This window comes from Myripristis murdjan, chromosome 10 (assembly GCF_902150065.1).
Source record: "Myripristis murdjan chromosome 10, fMyrMur1.1, whole genome shotgun sequence".
NCBI lineage: Eukaryota > Metazoa > Chordata > Actinopteri > Holocentriformes > Holocentridae > Myripristis > Myripristis murdjan.
The window spans coordinates 12,946,633-12,967,651 of NC_043989.1; the positions used below are offsets into that span (position 1 = coordinate 12,946,633).

Genomic DNA, 21,019 nt, shown 5'->3' on the forward strand with positions numbered 1-21,019 from the left:
GACACTATGTTAATTACACAAAACAGTTTTAATGGCAAGGAGAAAAACAAAAAACGACACTTTATCAGCCCCTGAGAAAGTGTTCTTCAAATTATAAAAAGCAGTGATTAAAGCTGACAAAGGCTGGTTTCATGGATGAGACCTCTGCTACGATGTCGTCTTCACATTTGTGAGAAATAGTTTTTAGTTAAGGACTACCACTTTCTGATCCCATGTCAGTAAAACCAGCACCGAATGTTTCAAAAGTTCAACCTTACTTTGAGACATGCTAATGTTTATTTTTGACGAAGCCAACACTTACGATTGTAAATGTAATTACTTACAGTGGGAAAGACTACTGTGTATACTTACCTCCTTTGCAGCATTTAGTGAAGATACAATAAATAGATTGGGTTAGGAGTGTAGTGGTTACGGTGCTTTCTTCACAACTAAATAAAATAGCTTATTCTTCAATGAACATTGATCCGCAAAATCCTCCACACATTCATTCAAGATATTCTTGAACATTAAGTGAAGGGAAGTTGTTGAATAGATGCTATGATCTGTATTTCTGTACCTTATGCTTTTTGTGCTAAAAGAACAGTTGTATATCATATTGTTATTTGTAAGCATGTAAAGTCTTAATTACACTGTGATAATGTACAGTGAATCACTAGTAATCTCTAGGAACAACTTGTTTGGGCCTAAAACTCTGTACAGTTCTGAGTTGTCTAGCTGCCCATATGTAGATTCAGAAAAGACATAAAAGTAGCCATCTAACATGGTGTTTGTTTATATCACATGGGGGGGTCCGCCTGTGCAAATAAATTTATATCAAGACCTATCATGATCAAACCTATCATCCTCACTGACGATGAGGAACTTCATTTGTACCACTTGAAGCTGGAAGCGTGAATATAAGTGAGGGGAACACTAAGCGTAAGCTGGAAGAAAATGGCTAACCGGGTGGAGCCCGTAGACGCAGCTCAGGTGACCGAACCGTACCGTAGCACTGGAAGTCCACTTGTATTAAGGCAGATGTGTAAACAGTCCTGGCATTGAAGTGGTTGTCCCTCCGTGGATGCACAAAAATAGACACAAACGCTCACTCACACACACACACACAGAGTGCAGGGCAGAGTGTGAGCGGTGCCTGAAAACAACTGTTGGCTCTCTTGGGTTGGGCTGAACTGAAAGGTAGCATATTTAGTGAGATGAATGTGCCTTCAGAGCCTTCCTCCTTTCCCTTTCCTGTGATGAATGGCGTTCACAATTAGGGTGACTGTGACACATGCTATTTGTACCCCTCTCTCTCTCTCTCGCTCTCTATCTCCCACTCTCTCTCTTCTTTCGGCACACATGAGAGCTCTTGACTTTGCTGCGAAAAGCCAAGAGGCAGTGTGCCTTCAAACCACACGTTCATGATCTGACAACATCTGTCAAAGGTCCGAGACGCGGTATCAGCCTGTTCGCCACCGCCTTTAGGGGCTGTACGGTGGCGGCTTCTCATCTGGAGGGTAGTAAGGAGGCGAGTAGCGTGGCGGGATCATCGTAGGCCACATGTGGCTGGCTCCAGACTGGGACTCATCTGACAGTCCTGAGGAGTCAGGGAACATACCCGAGCCCTACAGGATGAAAAAAAAAATTTATTTGAATCACACACTTTAGCAGATGCCCTCTTAATTAAAAAATACTCAAATTTATTTGGATTTGGACTACTTTACATGCACTGTACAATGTATTTTTTATGTTTTAATGGATGAGGCATTGCTAAATTTTGTAGAAGCACACATTGCACATTTAGTCTGCATCTGAGAAATTTGGTGTTGACAAAATTTGGAGTTGAGTGAAAGCAAATGGCATCTAGAGGTGGGGAAATAAGTCATATGACAACAGTTTCTTGGATACTAGCATGTGAAAATAGATCTGCTTTTCTTTTCTGAAATGGTAATTTAATCCAGACAGGTTTCTGTACATACAGAGAAAAACAGCCTACATTGAACTATTACAGATTGTGATTCTAGCTGCTCACCTGCAGGTCGTAGGCAGTGTAAGGCGGCAGACAGGGGGCAGTGTTGTAGTAAGAGTTGAGAGAAGTGGTGGGTGCCGGCGGCTCTGATGGGACAGGGGCTGTGATGGCCTCTGGTTCACATGAATCTGAGGCAGGAGAGGGCGTCTGACAGAGAGCAGCACACCACAGGTACAGAGCATTAGTGATCATTCGTGTTAATCACCGCACACACAAAATACTAAGTGACACAATGCATTATCTAAATCATCACCTTGACAGGCATTGTTAGCAACACTAAACTGGATAGTTTCAAGCTTTTTCAGACACAGAATTATTGTGGTAATGCTAAGTGTTAAAACCCATTTTCCAAAGTGCCACTGTCTCCCTTATGAAACTCCTGTGTGCTTTTTTGTCATAACTTGTAGCTTGAGGGATTTTGCCGATGTCCTACATTCAAGGTGTAGTTTCTAAATTTTGACCAGGTCTGGAAGCACATAATAAAGACTTTTTTTTTTTTTTTTTTTTTTAACCATTATTAGGTCTGCTTGAGTTCTGTGTCCATATGCAAAACAAAAAAACAAAACAAAAAAAAACTTGATCACTCCTTTTCATTGCAGCTACTTTCAGGTGCAGATATTATCTTCCTCTGCTGAGAGCATTGAAATGAGGCAGGATGTGACCGAGGATTACACTAGCAATCCATGAGAAGTATTGTCTAGGGAGTTCCTATATAAACAAATACTGAGTGGAGAGTTTTGAGTGACTTTAGCTGAGCTGATTGAACTGTCTCTCTCTCTCTCTCTCTCTCTCTCATTCATTCATTCTGATGATGGTTTTCCTGCTGTTGTTTTGCCTACTTGCTCATTCCAGTGTTTACATTTTCACCAAACATCTTAGTCACACATACTCTTCTCCTATTAGTCCAATGAAAGCTAATGCATGCATTAATTAAAAAAACAAAAAACATTCAAATGTGTTTGGATTTGGACCACTTTACATGCACAGTACAGTGTTTGTTAAGTTTTAATAGATGATGCCTTGAAAAAATTGTGTAGTAGTACACATTGTACATTTAGTCTGCCATATCAGAAATTTGGCATCATCTGGAGTTGAATGCAAGCGAATGGCATCTTGAGGAGGGCAAATAAGTCATATGATGACAGTTTCTTGGATAATAGCATATGAAAATCTTCTGGAATTTTTTAGAAAATGTAGAGAGCAGACAGGAGGACAGATTTAGAATTTGATTTCTTTTCTTCTTCATTGGTAAACATGTTTTTTTCTTGACTTGCCATGTCTTTGAAGCCTCCCAGCACGGCAGCAGTGATGATTCCCAGGAAGAGGGCCACGATGTTGAGGATGGTTGCAGACCATAGCAGGTGGTAAAGGTGCACCACATCTTGGCAGCTCTTCACATCTGTGTACTCATGGTAGCCTCCAATCACTTCAACACGGCTAGCCCAGTGGGTGGAAGAGACAGGCAGATAGTCTACAGTCAAGTCATAATAATATTCACTTAGGCAACGTTTTGTAGTGTTTAGTGATGTACGTCTATTATCCACACCAACAGGCACAGGACATTTGTATTCAGGACACAGTGACATGAAACAGCTCTTCATTTATAGACATAAATGAATTATGAATGTATTGTAGCAAAAATATTTTGAGAATTTTCTTACTGGAATTTGCGCTGTCAGATAAAATTCACAGGCGTGTTCCTGATCTGCCTCCACAGAAAAGTTTCATAAATTTGCAAGTCAACATTTGGATGGAACAGGAGCTGAAAACTTGTGATAAATTACATCAAATGTATTTTGTTCTTGCATTTTTAATACATGATTAAAACACACATTAACGGATAAGCTCTGCAGCATATTAAATGTTCTCACTTTTATCAAAAATGAGAGCAGACATAATTTTTGTCGTTTTTTTGGCAAGCAGGATCTGAGAGGCTGCAACAGCAGAGGTTGTAATCATGGGGTGATTATTCAAGAAAGAAAAATACATTTGAATGAATATCACACTTCAAGTTTGCAGCCTGTGTTGCAGTCACTGAAGTACTGACTTGCACATTTGTTTATTTTTTCTGTGGGTTCAAAACAGGGCACATGTGAATGTTTTCTGAGTTCTCAGGTGCTGTGCTGCTATAATACCTTCATAATGGATCTATAGCTGTAAAAGCTCTGATGGTTTCATTCCAAATGTGAGTGGAGAAACCAGCCATGAGAGCTGATAAGACAGCTGGGAGATTCAAATGAGGACAGACAGACAGAGGAGCCAGGACATGCAGAGGAGATGGGAACCAACCACACATTACCATGGTGGGTTATACTACAAAATCTACCTAATCACTACAGGTCATTACCAGTTATTTAAATACAATGTTAAATGAGTATGAATTGATCATTAATGATCATTATGAGGCCAGGAAAACAGGACCTACTTCCAAATCATGGATGATTTCCTAAACTTTTTTAAAACATCTTTATTCTGAAGTCCCATAAGAGGATGTTCTCTGAAACATAGGTAAAAAGAAAAGAAACATTCTTTGTCTAAGACAGTTTTACCTCGCAATACAGGAAAAAATAAACAAAAATAAATGAATAAGTAAATGTCAGAATGGTACAAATCTCAAATCCAAACAATCAAAACATCCTAACAAGTGTAATATTAAAAGTAAGTAACCACTGTTTCTATAGCGGCTTCATGACCAGAGCGAGGGTTTGAGCGCTCGGCCATGTTGTCACCATACTCACTTCCCACAGTTGTACAGGTCACAGCAGTAACAGGTGTTGCTCTTCACACGCAGGTTACAGGACATGCGCGATGACGTCTGGCAGGGTACCTACAGTTCAAAAAGTATTGTATGGTCCTTAATTTTGGCCCCTCTCTTCCCTCTTAAACATATCCCTATCCACCTTCATGTTTTCACTGAACACATATTTACTATAACTGTCATGCTGATGCAGAATCCAGGTTTGATGCAAAAACTGCAGAGGAATTAAAAAGGTCTTAAAGTCACAATAAAATGAGAACTGACTTTTCATTTTGTTAGTTAACTTCCAATGCCAGAGTACACACTTTTAATAATTTAGTAACTTTAATAAAGTAACTTTTAATAATTTTATTTAATGATAAATGCCAAAGAATCACCTTTTTTGTATTTTTCATATAAAATTCCCATTACTTCTACATCCTGTAAACAGTGTATCTTCAATGGTGAATCATCATGCTGAGCCAGAAGGCATGAACAAAAATGTCAACAAATAAAAACATCCTCTCCCATCAAATAAAACTACCATTCTCTCATGAAAGATGCCTCTCTGTGTTATGTCCTGCCCAAACAAACAGTGTCAACAGGAAATAAATTAAGTTAAGGAAGCAAGAGGCTCTCAAAATGCTATTTCATTGTGACTTTAACACCACATCCTACTGTATTTCTGTATAGTGAAAGTGACATAGTGTGTGTCTTACATCGCGGTCAGATGCAGTCTCACTGGAGTGATAGTCACAGCGGCCAGCATACAAAGGCCTGAGGTCCTGCAATACAATAATCAAGCACTGTACATTAGTGCATTTCATCCAGTGGTTTCCTCTGTATTCATTTAGCAGTGGTGCACCACCACAGAAAGACAATTACCACCACTGCAAGACAAAATGTGAAAATACAGTAAACACTGCAATTTAGCTTTACTATTATCTAAAATTAAACTAAGTGTGGTCCAGGTGGTTTAGAGGTAATCATTATATTGTGATTAAAAACATTTTTAAAACCATTTTATAACTAGAACCTCAACTTGAAACACAACCTGGACCCAAACAGCAACAGATATGAGACAAAACTGGAATTATCAGTCAAAGCACCACAGCTGTATAAAAACTACAGATGAAACACTGATTTCGTCATCTAGCTGCTTGCAATCATACAGTAATGAGAAGAAACACAAACAAATGTGACAAAAGACAGCATGCTTGATGTAATATACATCAAATCTGAGGTCCCACTGGCCTCACCTATCACTGCAGTCTGTCACTGTATCTTAATGCTTCTCCTGCCTCTGTTTTGTAAAACAAAACGGTGGACCCCTTTGTATTGTAGAAAGCTGTATTATATAAAGTTGTTTCATGGGGGGGAATTTCCATTTCACTGACACCACTGGCAGATGAAGGCCTCCTAACAGTTCTGATTTTCATCCTGTGATAATGATTTTCACAGAACCATTAAGAGTGCATCAGTGCATTAGTGGTTACCCCATGGTTTTATGTAATTTATGTTATCTTGCATCATCTCTTCCTTCCACAAAATATTTTTGACTAGGTGGTTGGGGTACAGCACCAGCCTGCTACAGCTAAACAATGCCCTTCCAGAAGGGCAAACATTTTACTATTGGCCTAATACAGAAAGATTAAATAGATTCAGCATATATATGGATGGCTTTTATTAAGAAGCTATTTATGTGTCTGGACATAGTAGCATTATTGATAGCCATGATTTATTCATTTATTTAATTAAGTAGATAGTCATATACACAAAGTGATACTTACAATGTGCCTGGCAGCAAAAACTCCATCTACAATAGCACAGCAGAAGGCAGCCACCACTCCAAAACTGATGAACACAATGGATGCCACTAGCTGTAAGAGAAAAACAAGTTTGGGAAAAATAGAGAAGCATCAGCTTCACCATTCTGTGTGTAATGGCTGAGTTTATTTTGCTTTATGTGTTGGGATGCAGCATAGTTAATATCTAATATGTACTTTATTTTTACATTCATTTCTTCTCACTAGCTAAGCTGGGCAGTTGTAAATGACATTAAATTAATCTTGCTTCATCTTAACTCTTGCATCAGCCACACTTGTGCAATACTTATGTAATTCGAGTGTGTATCAGTGTGCACATTAGCTTTCCTGTAAACATGAATAGCTGTAAATGAACAGGGGAGTGGGGGCAGGGGGGCGGGGCTGTGGGCTGGGTGATGTAGAGGTGGCTGTCACCTAGCTCCAGCGGTGCTCAAGGCTGGCACGGCGCCCAGCTCTTTATAGGCGCCGCAACCCTTAATTCCCCCATTCCCCTAACTCCCTTCCTTTCACTCCTCAAAGAAAGACAGCATGTATTCAATTACATATCATCACCCCACCCTGCTGCCTGGCAGCCACCCCAGCCAGAGGGAGGGAGACAGTGCAACAGTATATAACAGACTGAACAGCTAACACTGACTGTGGATATATGCCTATGCCAAGACTTTGATCATATCTGACTGCAGTCGCCAACAAGGCTAAATTCAGCAGGGTGTATTTGAAAACAAATTAAGTTACAACACATCTTTGAGATTTCACACCTATGTTAGCAAAATGCAAGTATGGCTGGTCCATCTTGATCAGCAAGGCTGTTTGAGTTTTGATAACAGGTTTATTGCCTGAATCAAAGCAACACTGATTAACAATAATACCTTATCTGAAAGAGTAATTACAATTGTTTTTATCTATTTAAAAGTGAAGGAAAACACCACTTTTGTACAGAATTGTCAATGCATTGAAAAGCAGATTATGAGAAAATCATGTGACTCTGCATGAATAAAGATTGTTTCGTTACCTCTAAAAGTTTTAAGATCTCTAATTGAACAAACCATAAATTATCTCAGTATGGGAAGTGCAGCTTCATGTGTCCACTGCGGCGCGTGCACTGACTGGGTTTCTGGGGTGAAGAGGTTTGTGGTGTGGCTTCTGCCCTGCATCTAGGCATTGCTGGGTTATGGGAGAGTGCAAGGTATCACCCTGCAGGCTCATTCTTCATGTCAGGAGTAGCAGACCTCGCATGTCACCTCCCACCCCCTGCTCCTTCTCATCTGCAGCTCCTTCCCTGCATTCCAGTGTGGACATCTGTCCTCCTCCACTTACACCCTTCTATTTCTGGCTGCATCTCCCTTGAAGCCCAAGATACTTGTCATTAATACAGTCTACAACCTCACCAAGCCAACAGCGACCCTGAGCCTGGCTGGATCTACCTGCACTCCTCTCACATTAACATAATAATCGAGCTGCAAACTGTCTTAAGGTAATTTGGGACTGATGAACAGCTTAATGACTGTGTTCTGTTTGACTGTGGGGACCCAGGGACACGCAACGTCGTTACTGATCTCAAAGCACACGAGTAATATAAAGCCTCTTACCATCTGCCTCTTGTTCTCTATCAGATGAGCGCCAATAATTCCCAGAAAAGAGCCAAAGCCCAGCTGAAATGAGAGGAAATTGTTGTTAGAGCATCTGTTTAATTCAACTTGATTTGATAGAGCAGTGATTGAAAGAGTTGGCGAAATATATCAAGTGTTAAATGTTTCTAACACACTACTAGAGAGCCTTTCAGTGCGTTCTGAACGTTATCAAATCCTCACCATTATCACCAAAGAGCAAAACATCAAACATAACAATAACAGACAATTTATATTACTATGTAATCAGCCTGTTCTGTGCCTTGTACATTTTATTATTTGTACCACTTGTTCTGATAATCCACTATAAATTGGAGTGTAAATAGTATGAAGAAGTTTCAGGGTAGCATCTTTAGAAATGTTCCTGTTTATACAGTAAGTCCTTTCCTAGTAGCTCTTTTCCTGACGCAGACTGCTAAAAGCTGAAGACTGTGAAGAAAATAAATTTATGGACTAAGACACTTACCTCACTCAGCCTCTAATGACAGCAATGCTGAATAATGAATGCGGGGAAAATTCACCCCTCAGAGACTTTTGGTAATTATGTTCATGAGCGTCCAGGAGCTGGAAGAGCTAACTGGAAACACTCTCTTCACTTACATTTGATTCATTATGGACATTTGCAGTACACAGGCTTATGCTCAATGCTGTTATACGCAGGTGTGAACATCCACTCACAATGACTCCTGGGTAGTAGCCGCCCACTGTGATGTTCTGCGTCCTGGTAGTCGCTGCCAGGCCGAAGATGAGGATGAGCACAGATACAATGAGCAGCATCACTGTCACCATGATAGATTTCCTCTTCCTCCTCTTAAAGGAACCTGGAACACAGCAAATGTTTTTCTGTCATGCTGTAATGCAAACAGAACGTTAGATTATAATATAAAGTTACAACAAGCATCTGTGGGAAGGTTTTTTTTTTTTTTTTTTTTGGAGGGGGGGCGGTGTCTGCTCTGAAGTTGGTGCCAAAAGGGCTCATCCTATATGCACTTTATGTATATCTAATCAAGTTTGACTACCTGATACAAACTCTGGCAAGGAGGATTTATGCCTTCAACTATCATTACATGGACAGCCTTAATATCTGCCTCTGAACACCTGCTCCACTTTACTTGGCAACATCAATTAGTTTGTATTACAGAATCGTGCAAAGGCAGACACATTGGAAATAAATATGCATTTTATAACCTCTATAATTGAGATTATATCAGAATTTATTTTTCATGGCTGGATTACTGAGCAAGGTATTTCTTAAAATGACAAAATAACTGCAAGTGTTCTTCATGATGAAAAATCACTGGTTGGAACAGCAAAGGTAGTTCCGCTAATATAAAAAATAATATGGCAGTTTCATCTGACATATCATTGAAATGCTGCTTCTTGAAATACAACACATTGTTTTAATGCAATGCCTACACCCATCACCAGTGAATGACCATTTTATGGCATAAAAACAGACGTAGAAAAAAAAACTGAATCAGGAGTTCAGTCAGTCAATAGGCCTACATTAATGGAAAAATGTCTTCAATCCAATGAAGACAAATCAAATCATAACCAAAGCCAGAAATGGGCGATTTTATACTATAAATATAGATTAGTATATAAATGTAGCATGAAAGGATCATCTTGCTGGCTTATTAAATAGTACATTCAGATTGCAGAGAATGCAGCCTACAGAAGAAGGAGGTTTTCAGTAATGCAACATGATTCTGTAGGGGGCATTTATTGTGAGAAGCTTTGAAGGCACAGTTTGGCCATGACTTATACGAATCAATTCTGCAAAATGCAATAATCAGCTCTTATATTTTGTTCATATTGTTATGTTTCTTACACCATGTTAATTTATTATTACAATGCACAGAGCAGCTAATCATCCAGAAATTATGCTGTCATTTCTTTGTGGAAACGTGGGAGTGGGCCAGTCGTCACTAGTGATGCTCCCACATGTAGATCAACAAGGAAACATTAGGCACATGACTCCTTGCCATTGTCAAATGCTGAGCAGAGACCATAGGGCTTTAGTAAAATGACCTCATCATTATCCCAATTAAGGATGAACAGACAGATCCTCCATTTTATGGTGTAAAAGTAAACGTGCAGAGACGAGTATGTTATTTTCTCTTGTGCAACAAAGACTGGAGAAAGGGATTTGTAGATACTCAAAATCATGCATGGTTGGAGGGTTGTTTATGCACGCAAAATCCTTTCAAAACTTTGGAGGGTCCGACGCTGGATGCCATTTCAAACAAGGAGATTTTCTCACGGGATTGCATTTATTTCACCCACACAGACTAAAGAAAATCAGCAGCAGGAATGATAAATTTAGCAAAACGTCCACGCCGCCGCTGCTGCTGATGTCCATGATACATACTAAATGTTGCCGCACCTGCAGTGACGCGCAGCGGCCTCGACCAGAAACAGATCTGGTGATGCAATGAATGTTTTTTTTTTTTTCCCTGCCTATTTCGGAAAGAATCGCCTGTCTTTGTCGTTTCGTTTGCACAAAACAGTATTCTCGATATAGCTTTAAGCCGTGTGCATTTGCAGGTGTAAAGAAAAAAATCGCGTTCATTTAAATATAACCTTAAAGGGGGAGCACATTGTTCGATTAAGGGGGGAAAAGGCAGCTTAAAAAAAAAAACAAAAAAAACAAAAGCACCATTGTTGACCTTGTGCACACCTACCCATGTTTGTATCGGAGAGAGAAATCCTGCTGCTTTGCTGGCTCTGTACAGCGGGCATGCCGGAGGATGTTAAGCGGGACGACCCTCCTCCAAGAATAAATAAATAAATAAATGAATAATTACGATTCAAGGTTAAATACTAAATACTTGACGAGTGGGGCAACCAGCTGCTTACACCTACAAGCTACAATAGCCGGACGGTTTGCTTGCAGTGGCATTCTCTGACAACAGACGTCCCGCTGAAGCCGAGCCTGTCTCACGTACATCCGCGGCTGCTGGCATGTCTGTCCGTCTCTGTCCTCACGGTGTGTCGGTGGGTCACTGGCTGCTGCTGGCTGTGCGCATGTCACACACACACACACACACACACACACACACACACACACACACTGGTATTACAAAAAAGTACCGAATTACCGCTTTAGCCGTTACGAATTTCAAAAGTAACGTCTCTCCCTTGCGTTCTCTCCCTGACGCCAGTTTTTTTTTTTTTTTCAAGCATGGTGAAGTCCTTTTTTTTTTTTTTTAAACACATTTTGAGTGGTCATTTTGTCTTATTGGTTAAAGTTCGATTAAGGTTAGGGTTAACCATAATTTTAGGATTAGGCAAAAAATTGTCTGTGGCTAACATTATGAAAATAGCTGTAGAGAATGAACACAAGTCGGGCCATATCTTCGCCATCCTAGGAAGATAAATGTCGTCCCCTGCCGGTGCATTACGTCAACTACGTGTTCGTTGGTGTCCGTTATTTATTTTTCCAAAAGAAAAAAAAAAAAAAAAATGACGGTAGCATCAGTAGTTATCATACAACTCAACTGCATTTGCTGTGTCAATCTTTTTAGAGTATCTAGCTCTAGTAATTGAAGTACAGTGTTTTTGTCATCTTTTAGCTCGATAAAAATCAAAATATTGGGATTACTATCTCTGAGAGTATTTACTGCAATTTCTCATGAAACAATGAAGCTAGCTCCGTCGTTTCTTTTGTAGTCACCTGAGAAGAAAAACTTGTCCTAAATGGGAAAGCTTTTTGTAATTCAACTTTGATATTTAAAGGGGCTGGTAATAAAAGTAGCTTGTTATTTTGTGTATTTTCAACTATTCAAGTGAGAAAGTGTGACACATACCACCTGATGATTTCTTACTGTAATCAAAAATTCCCGAATATCATTTAAATAACCAACATAACGCAGGAAATGATACAGTTTGCGTGGCTCCCAGCCCATTTAAACAGACTAGTATTGTTTTTTTTATTATCAAACTATAAACTCTTAAATACCTCATGCATGTTAGTATAAGCATGTAGTTCACATAGTCGAGCTTTGAGCGCCACCCTCTGTCGAAAATGCTCTGTTTGACACTGTTCACATCATCGAGTGAGTCATTTCAATTAGCATAGTACAGCTTTGGGAACTACATTGCTGCCTTCAGGAGCGGTCGGGAAAAACACACTACGTCCTAGCTGTAATAATGGGATACATGCTGCCTTTAAGTGATTGTCTTGAACCCCAATTTTCTAGAGCATGAATACGACTCATCTTGCATTCAAGTGCTTTATGTGGGAAATAATAACCGATTATATAAAAGAAATGTTTTTGGGAACTAATGAAACCTATATGTAATCAGAAGAAAAAGAAATGCATGAATGAAAGCTGTTAAAAAAGCTGAGCTAAAAATGATTTGTGTGTGTGTGTGTGTGTGTGTGTGTGTGTGTGTGTGTGTGTGTGTGTGTGTGTGTGTGTGTGTGTATGTTATGGAAGGGATGGTTTTTTTTTTTTTTTTTTTTTTGATTGTTTAAAATGACACAGTCAAGCAAGAGGCTGCTTAACCCACAGCACCACAACAGATTTTTTTTTGCATGTTAACATCACTCTTTCCTCTCAGCTGTTGTTTTACTTATGCAATGAAGAGACACAGTACATTGGGCCACCATTGCAGAATGAAGAGGACATAATGCAAGCCAGACATCTAAGTGATACATGTACATGTTAGGATATTGAAGAGTGAAAATAGAAACATATAACAATACTATTTTACTTAAGATGTCAAACACTGACATTTAGGCCTAGTAGTAAGTTACATTATTGCTATTATCACTTAGTGACATGACTTACATGCCCTCTGCCTGCTAGATGTTACATTTTGAAAACCAGAGTCTTGTAGAAAATTCATGGAGGGTTAGTATTAGGCACTTACCTATTAACTCTCCTTTTGCTGCAATAATAGTGCCCTCTCCACTGCACACATAGACACATGTAGAAACACTCTCCAGCTAGGGTGCTCTGGAGGAAGAGGTAGAGGAAAGTACAGGGGAAAGTAAAGGCTTCTCTGATAATATTTCTTCAACAAAGAATTAACTGCTGCTAATGTTTGCTGCTGGCCTAATACCACTATGTCCAAGCAGCAGTAAATATTTACTTTGCTCAACCCCAACTTGAAGGTAATATATGGAAAGCGTGAAAATCTGAGAGTTTGGATTCAAGGGGCTCAACCCCTGCTTTTCCTGGGGCAGATAACTAAATCCACAACTGCGTTTACCTCTGCTCAATTCCCACTTGCAGTATGTCAGCATTTTCAGGCGGGCAAAGCCAATAGTGCTATTTATTCTGAGTTACATATATCCAAGCTGTTGAGATGTGACATTTAAGAAAATTGGTATTTTATTATTACATATGAAATAAAAAAAATATTGTTTCTGTTTCAGTCTTTTCTTCAATTTGGCTGCCACACATACATAACATGTCGTTAATAAATATGTTGAAACTTCAATGACATGCCTGATGCACATGTTTTTCTTCTCCTGCAGCACACCGCAGCGCTGTGCTGTCTGATTTCTGAATGAAAACACCACCCATTAAGGAAACTGCTTTTGTTTCGGGGACCATTTTGTTTTTATTTCCCACCAAAAGCGTTTAAATGCGCAACAAGTTGCATTCAAGACACTGAATGCAGCATAGCCCATAATTTTTCAGTACCAAGAAAACTGCTCAAACAGAAAAAAAAAAAAAAAAAAAAAAAAAAAAAAAACGTCCACTCTGTCCTCTACTTCTTGTGTAGGCCATATTTGACATTTATAATTATGAAGCATTCAGATGCCTGATGCATAGGCCATGCAACAATAGATGCGTATTAGCCCAGACAAGCTCAAAACTGAGGTTATCCATTCACCAGCAGAATTACATCTCTCCCTGCGGAATGGCAATGTGATGTTAGTTTTAGGCAGATTCCTGTGTCCGTGTAGTCCCAGAATTATTGCCCTTTACTGCACACACGCGCGTGCGCCCACACGCGCCCGTGCACATGCACGCGCTATTCGCAAAGAACAGATTTTTTTCCATGACGCAATTTCTCTTTTCATGTACAAAACCCCTCAGAAGTCCCCCTCTCCCACTTTTACATGGGGTAACAGAACGCTACGTGACTGGAGTGCAGATAGGCATGAGGATGAGGACTACTTGAACTTGAACAAGAGAGCTTATGGTAAGCAGTTGGTGCAAGAGCCATATGGAGGAATTAGTTTTTTGATAGTAGACTGGTATGCTCAGTATGCATATTGATATGCATGTTGTTATGTGACTAGCAAAGTATGGATAATTTATTTAGTTCAGAGAAACATGTATATATAAACATTCTGTTCACGTTAGAGTAAATAAATGAAAACACAATCTTGTGGATGCAACTGCCCGCGCATCTTTGCTCTTTTCCGCAGACAGGCGGTGATTGACAACAGTGTCTTGTGTTAGGATGAGCTATAAATATTGTATTCAGGCTCCACGGCTTATTGCCTCAGTCTTACCCAGCTTAACGGACAATAGGAGATGGTGTGCGTGTGCAGAATGCTGTGCCGTGCATCAGCCCAGGCCACTGCCAAAAGTTCTCCGGGACTTAAAAAAAAAGGACTTTGTATCCCACCCCCAGTCTTTCTCTGTCCAGCATTCATTCACTAGGATGCGCGCCTAGTTAAGAGGTTCTCCCTACCCGGTTTCTGTTGCGTGCGTAAAACTTTCTAATGAAATCCCCAAATACTTTTTGACCAACAGAGAATTCTTTCCTCCAGGGGTCAAGAGGGTCTCAAGATAAGCCGCTTTTTCCTTAAAAAGAAAACTTAAGGTATGTTTTTTAATCAAATGCTATTTATTATTTGAGTCATTTTTTTGTGCAGCAATTTGAGTATAGTTAAACTATCCAGATAGCGCTGCTATTGTCGTGAAATGTATTGAAAGTTTTATTTAACTTTGTAGAACTTTAGAGGGGTCGCTTTAATTCGACAGGAACGGTATATGTGATTGGTTTAAAAGTACCTTTTCTTTCTGTGAAGAATCATGGAGCCCAATTCCACGGAGGGAGGAGCTGAAGAGGCGCCCATTAGAACTCGTCCACTAAATCCAGTAAGTCCACCTCTGCAATAAAGAGGAAAACACATATAGCTTCATAAACACTGTATCCACTGAAGCAGATGCCTTCCTGCTTATTTTTAATGAACAACACAGTTATCATTTACTCAACAACCCAGTGATTTCTTTGCACACTCCGAATAGAATGAATGTCATCTTTCCATCCAAATCCTTTAACTGCACAGATTTTTTTTAAAGGCATAACTTGGACAAGGGACGTGACATTCTGGTGACACCATGAGGAGCCCCATGGCTCCTTGGGGATCTGGTCTGGCCTGTCAGTGCTGAGAACTAGTGTGTAACATCTGGCTGTCAAATTGACCCTCTAACTCTGCTGTCTGCAGCTGCTGCTCCAAGCAGGAGGGTCCGCTCAGGGAGATCAGCTTTCCCAGTGAGGGTCAGGAAGGTCACCAGCAGGTTTATAATTTGCTGAAACAGTTGACCAGATCGTCAGTGTGATACTCATTTATGGGCAGTGAGAAAAATATGGGTTGGTCGTTTAAAAAGAACCCTTGATTTGAAGTGTCAGTCACACTTGGATCAGAAGCTACACGAACTTTTACTGCAGTGATATGAAAAGAATATAGGCTGAGTGTAAAAGTCAGCAATTGAGAATATGTGTGGTGAGGGTTTTCTGTGGTCCTCTCTCCATCAGACTCACAAAGGGATACTCAAACATGGCCACGAGTTGGAGGAAGAGCAAGAAGAGTTGGCTGAACACCAGCCTCTGGAGCAGGAGGACCTGAACTTTGAGAAATGGAAGCGCAAGCCTTTACCCAAGAGGACACTCCACCAGAAAATAGACGACTTGAAGACATACCTGTGGAATGCAGAGACCAACGAATTCATGGGGCGCTCCGGAAAGAGCTGGAGTGAGTTAATGAAGGCAGAGAGGTTTTGTGTTCTTGGGGCATGGGGAGGGAGGACAATGTCACATAAAGTACTTTATTCAACTGAGAAAGCTGATTTACTTGTGTATTAATCAGAGAAATTTCTTTCATAAAGATGAGTGTATTATATTGTAATCAGCCTCAATAATCTGTAGTGATTAAGAGCAAATGTGGTGTTTGATTGGGTTATTGTACTAAAAAGACGCACTCAGGCATTTTAAGAGGGTTAGAAATGTCTCTAGTCCACTGACTGCTCACTGTGCTGTAAGTGTGTGTGTGTCCTCATGCTCAATGTTTACATAGGTGCATGGACAATTCAGAGCGTCCCGACAAAAACAGACTGCCTGGGGACGCTTCCCCAGCGGGAGTGCACTCTTCCGGGCCTCGCACTGGCCAGGAATCACATTCCTCATGCATCTTACTTTACTCTCCAAAGCCTCTTTCCCAAAGCCTTGACGACCTCATTGCTGAACTTAGCATGCTCATGGCCCCACAGTTGCAGTCAAACACGTAGAGATGCTCAAGTGTTTTTTCCCGTAGAGCACACTGCCAAATTCAGCACTGATGCAGGCAAACTTTTTTGGCAGTTTGTTGAGTCAGTGATGATGGAGCAGCCTCTTGGTATTCCAGCCTAGTGGCTGTGTGACGCCGTTTAGCTCCCTCCCTCAAGTCCACTGTACACAATGTCAGACAAACATGATCCAACGAGCCGTTGAATGTTGAGGGAACATCCCGGGAAAGCGTGCATTACTTGCGTTAATGACATAAGATGAAATGCATGCTCCCAATAACACCAAAATAGAGGCAGGCCTAGGAGCCCGTCTCAGCAGCATTACCACTGTGTGCACACTTGTGAAGGAATGGGGCCCATGTGTCTGAGGAAGAAAAGCCATGAGTTGAAGTCTGTGATGTGTGTCCTGTGAGAGGAGTGTGTAAGAGGGAACACAATACCAGAGTGGGGTGATTGGGGCTCCTTGGAGCTGGCTGGGCCTCTATGGCTGCTAAAGACCTTCACTACGATGGCAACCGGAGGTTCACTGTGTTCCTGAGTGAAAGGACAGCTGGGAGAATTCTCACTGAGCTTAAACAGAAAGGCCTTTGTGGCTTCGGGGACGCAAGGCTGGCTGCAGCTAGTCCCCTGTGAAATTGCCCGCACAGCAAAAGCCATTTAATTTAGGGCACGTTTGGCTTGATTAGTTGCTAATGGACTGTTAATTGAAAATTGCAGAACAATGCTAGTTCTCAGGGTTTCTTCACCGTGGGGTTCTCACATCAGATCAGTACAGTGGATTATATACCAAAGCCACTGAAGTGATTTCCAGTTTTAGACATGAGGGGAGGACAGTGCTTTTGTATGTGTGAACAAATTAGTGAGCATCCTGAGCAAGGACAGTAGCTGGAAGTCTAGCCAGACCAGACATTCAGAGCTAAACTGGAAATCCTGTATGGTTCATTACTTTCCTCCAGTTAGATCAGAGACATGATTACTAAAGACATGTGTGTGCTCTGATGCAAGTGTAAGAAATACTCATCTTACAATATTAAAACCATTTCCTGTTTCATCCTCTTTTTTTCCTCTTAGGCCTCATCCTCCTCTTCTACGCTGCACTTTATATGTTTCTTGCAGCCATGTTTGGAGGCTGTATGTGTTGCCTCATGTGGTCTATTAGTCCCTACCATCCAACGTACAACGACAGAGTGATGCCACCAGGTAAATATAACCCCTACCCAAATCACTCCTTCCTTTTGTCTTACCCTCCTTTCTCTGCTCGCCTGTCCTTCTGTCTGTTGGTTCTACTGGAGTCTCAGCACAGTTGACTGTCCTTGGGTCTCCATTGGCAGGTATGACGATGGCCCCACACCTAGATGGCCATGACATCGCCTTTAATGCCTCTGATCGCAAGTCTTGGAAGAAGTATGCAAAGTCTATGGACGAATATCTAAGACGTGAGTCAGAGACGCTTCACAGGTTGAGAAAAAAAAAAAAGCACAGACGCAGTAGGATTGTGATTTCCTGGGTGCTGATGCTGGGGTGGAAATATGATTGGTTTGTTGGGGTTACGTCTAAATGCAGTGGGCACACAGTGAGTTAATCCCCATCTCCCTACTTTTGTCTCCTATTCCATTTGCTTCTTGCAGGGCATTCTGGGAAGGGAAGCCTCTTTGTGGGTAGAACTGAGCCATTCAGCACTGTGTTTTTTTCACACCATGCTTTTGTCAAACTGCCTTAATCAGAGCCCTGAGTCTGGCAGGGCATTGCTGTTGTGTGGTTTATTTATGCCCTGCTCTCTCCTTCTCCCTCCATTTTACCTCTCTCCCTCTCTCTCTCGCACACATACACACACACACATACACACACACACATACACACACACTGCTCTCCATTTCAGCATATAATGATGGTGCTCAGGAGAGGAAGAATATCCAGTGCTCGCAGGAGAAGTACTTCATGCAGAATGATTTGGAGGAGAGTGCAGAGCGAAAAGCATGTCAGTTCAAGAGGTCTTGGTTGGGGGACTGCTCAGGGCTGCAGGACCCCCACTATGGCTATTCTCAGGGAAAGCCATGCATCCTCCTTCGAATGAACCGGGTAAGACGAGTATCACTTGATGGTGGACACCTGTGAAAAAAAAAACAAAACAAAAAAAAAAAAACACCTTAAAATGCCCTAAAAAGTTCAGAACTTTGAAATTTGTGCATGTGGTGGTGTCACAGTCTGAACAAAAATTGCATTAGCATTGTATGTAGAAGTACACTGTAATTACATAGTATGTTACTGTACTGTTGAGGCATCTAATTTTCTCATTCAGTGACATCTAGTGGCCACTGTAGGGAGAAAAGGAAGACAAATCCAGCATTAATTCTCCATACAATATGTTCCTCCCTATACTATGTGTACTATATGTTCTTCCTATATAATCCTGGATGGTAATTTCCTACAGAATAATAATATTTGGAAAGTGTTAGCTCTTGTTCATATAATTAAGTAATAAACATTTGTGTGTGACATTGTAAATTATTTAAATGTAAAGACGTTATCCATGTTGGAGTTGAGTACAGGAACACTGCATGCTAACAAAGATAGGAAAAGAGAACCCAAGACAAGGCTGAAGTGTGCCTCTTTTCTGTTGGCTGCCCTGATGAGACTATTTTTACTGTTCTCACTCCTGTAGATTCTGGGGTACTTACCTGGCCAAGGCAAACCGATAAATGTGACATGCGGAGTTAAGGTACAGTAACAGCATCGTCACCTTACACTTTACTTCAGCCGTTAAGCACCTCTGAAAATGTCACGATTGTATTCAAGTGTGAGTCACAAAAATATATCTTCCCTCTTCGTCAGAAAGGGCCATCGGAAGCCTTGGGAGACCTTCAGTTCTTTCCTAAAAGCATTTTTGACCTGAAGTACTATCCATACTATGGGAAGCTCAGACATGTGAGTGATGACGTCGTCTTGTTGATAACTGCTGTGTGATATGGCATGAATATAGGTCACTTTAAAGCTTCATCATGGTTCACAATATTAATTTCTGCTGCTTTATAATAACACCTACCGACTCTCCTGTGTTTCTTCTGTGGCAGGTAAATTACTCTTCGCCGGTGGTGGCTGTGCGTTTTATAGGAGTGCAGTATGACACCCACATCCAAGTACAGTGCAAACTCAATGGCAAGGGCATCATTAATGATTCACCCACTGACCGCTACCTGGGCAGTGTCACCTTCTCTTTGGAGGTGGGAGCATAGGGCAAAAATAGCACAAAGAGCAGGCTGCTCCCATGACAGAACCAGACAGGAAAATATATTACCAATATGATTAGGCTAAACCATTATTTTACATGAAATACAGACTCCCCCCTCTCTTCATCTTACAGTCAAATATCCACATGCCTTCTGCTGGGAAAGCAAATTCCTCAAGAATGTAATTGGAATATACAGTAGATTACCCTTGTCCTTCTTCCATTTCCTGTTGTACCTTTGTGCCTTGCTACAGGAGCACACATGCACATACAACACACATGCACGCACGCACACACACACACACACACACACACACACACACACACACACACACACATAGAGACAGTGCTGAGCACAAGACAAGTAGAGGGAGTGAGTTACAACTGAATACCTGATATTTTGTAATGATTAGCAAGATTAATACAACTAAATTCACAAAATAGAAGGCATCTTTTACACACTGCCCAGTAGTTAGCATTTCTAGCTATGCAAATCCAATTATGACTTAAAACATTAATAGACAAGTAGAAATACTGTTGAATAAGGATAGGATATGGTTTTGTGTGGCACATTTGGTGTGACATCAAAGTGTGTACTAATTTGTTTTTTGCATATTTTTCAAACATGTATATTTTAAGGATTCCAAGAACTATCATGCAAACTTTGTCTGAAAGCAGGACTTATACTGTACTTACACAGTAAAAAAAAAAGAAAAAAGAAAAAAAAGAAAGTAATAAGTGACTGCAAATACAATATTACTATATTGTGAGATATGTCAGTATTATTATGCATTTATGAAAGCATTACAAGCCACTTCTTGCCTTTTCTTTTGTAAAAACATCTGACTGCTTTTGAAATTGAAACACTGCAAGACTGTGATCAATAAAAGAGACAAACTGTGAAATTGTTTCTTTTTTTGTCAAACTTACATAAATACAAGAATTAATCTTGTCTGAAGTGTTGTACTAAACTTTGTATCTATGTTCATTACTATTATTATTATTATTATTATAGGTCTTATAATAAATATACTGTTGTTGCATGTAAGTTTTGAGACTAGGTCTATACAATATGCTGAAAAGCTTTCAACATACTACACCTTCCTCAGAGCATATC

At 40.5% G+C, this 21,019-nt stretch overlaps 2 protein-coding genes across 4 annotated transcripts; one reads left to right on the forward strand and one right to left on the reverse strand.

Annotated features, from left to right (window-relative positions):
• Positions 1 to 9: 9 nt before the first annotated feature.
• On the reverse strand, positions 10 to 12,190 carry tmem255a (transmembrane protein 255A). Its single transcript, XM_030061941.1, has 12 exons — positions 12,161 to 12,190; positions 11,065 to 11,218; positions 10,884 to 10,970; positions 8,878 to 9,020; positions 8,161 to 8,223; positions 6,536 to 6,625; positions 5,465 to 5,530; positions 4,747 to 4,835; positions 4,434 to 4,505; positions 3,283 to 3,445; positions 2,012 to 2,155; positions 10 to 1,604 (listed from the first exon to the last, which is right to left on the reverse strand). Exons 3-12 carry the CDS (start codon positions 10,939 to 10,941, stop codon positions 1,461 to 1,463), a joined length of 1,032 nt encoding a protein of 343 aa, XP_029917801.1. The 5' UTR covers positions 10,942 to 10,970; positions 11,065 to 11,218; positions 12,161 to 12,190; the 3' UTR covers positions 10 to 1,460.
• A 2,042-nt stretch (positions 12,191 to 14,232) lies between these two features.
• Positions 14,233 to 20,807, forward strand: atp1b4 (ATPase Na+/K+ transporting subunit beta 4). Of its 3 annotated transcripts, none has more exons than XM_030062771.1 (10): positions 14,233 to 14,361; positions 14,939 to 14,991; positions 15,200 to 15,269; positions 15,931 to 16,147; positions 17,748 to 17,876; positions 18,008 to 18,112; positions 18,556 to 18,755; positions 19,339 to 19,395; positions 19,509 to 19,601; positions 19,748 to 20,807. In XM_030062771.1, the coding sequence occupies exons 3-10, from the start codon at positions 15,204 to 15,206 to the stop codon at positions 19,907 to 19,909; spliced, it is 1,029 nt and encodes a 342-aa protein (XP_029918631.1). In that variant the 5' UTR covers positions 14,233 to 14,361; positions 14,939 to 14,991; positions 15,200 to 15,203; the 3' UTR covers positions 19,910 to 20,807. The 3 variants fall into 3 exon arrangements, with proteins under 3 accessions (XP_029918631.1, XP_029918632.1, XP_029918630.1); XM_030062772.1 differs by having other exon boundaries at positions 14,235 to 14,361; positions 14,922 to 14,991; XM_030062770.1 differs by lacking the exon at positions 14,233 to 14,361 and having other exon boundaries at positions 14,805 to 14,991.
• Positions 20,808 to 21,019: the final 212 nt, after the last annotated feature.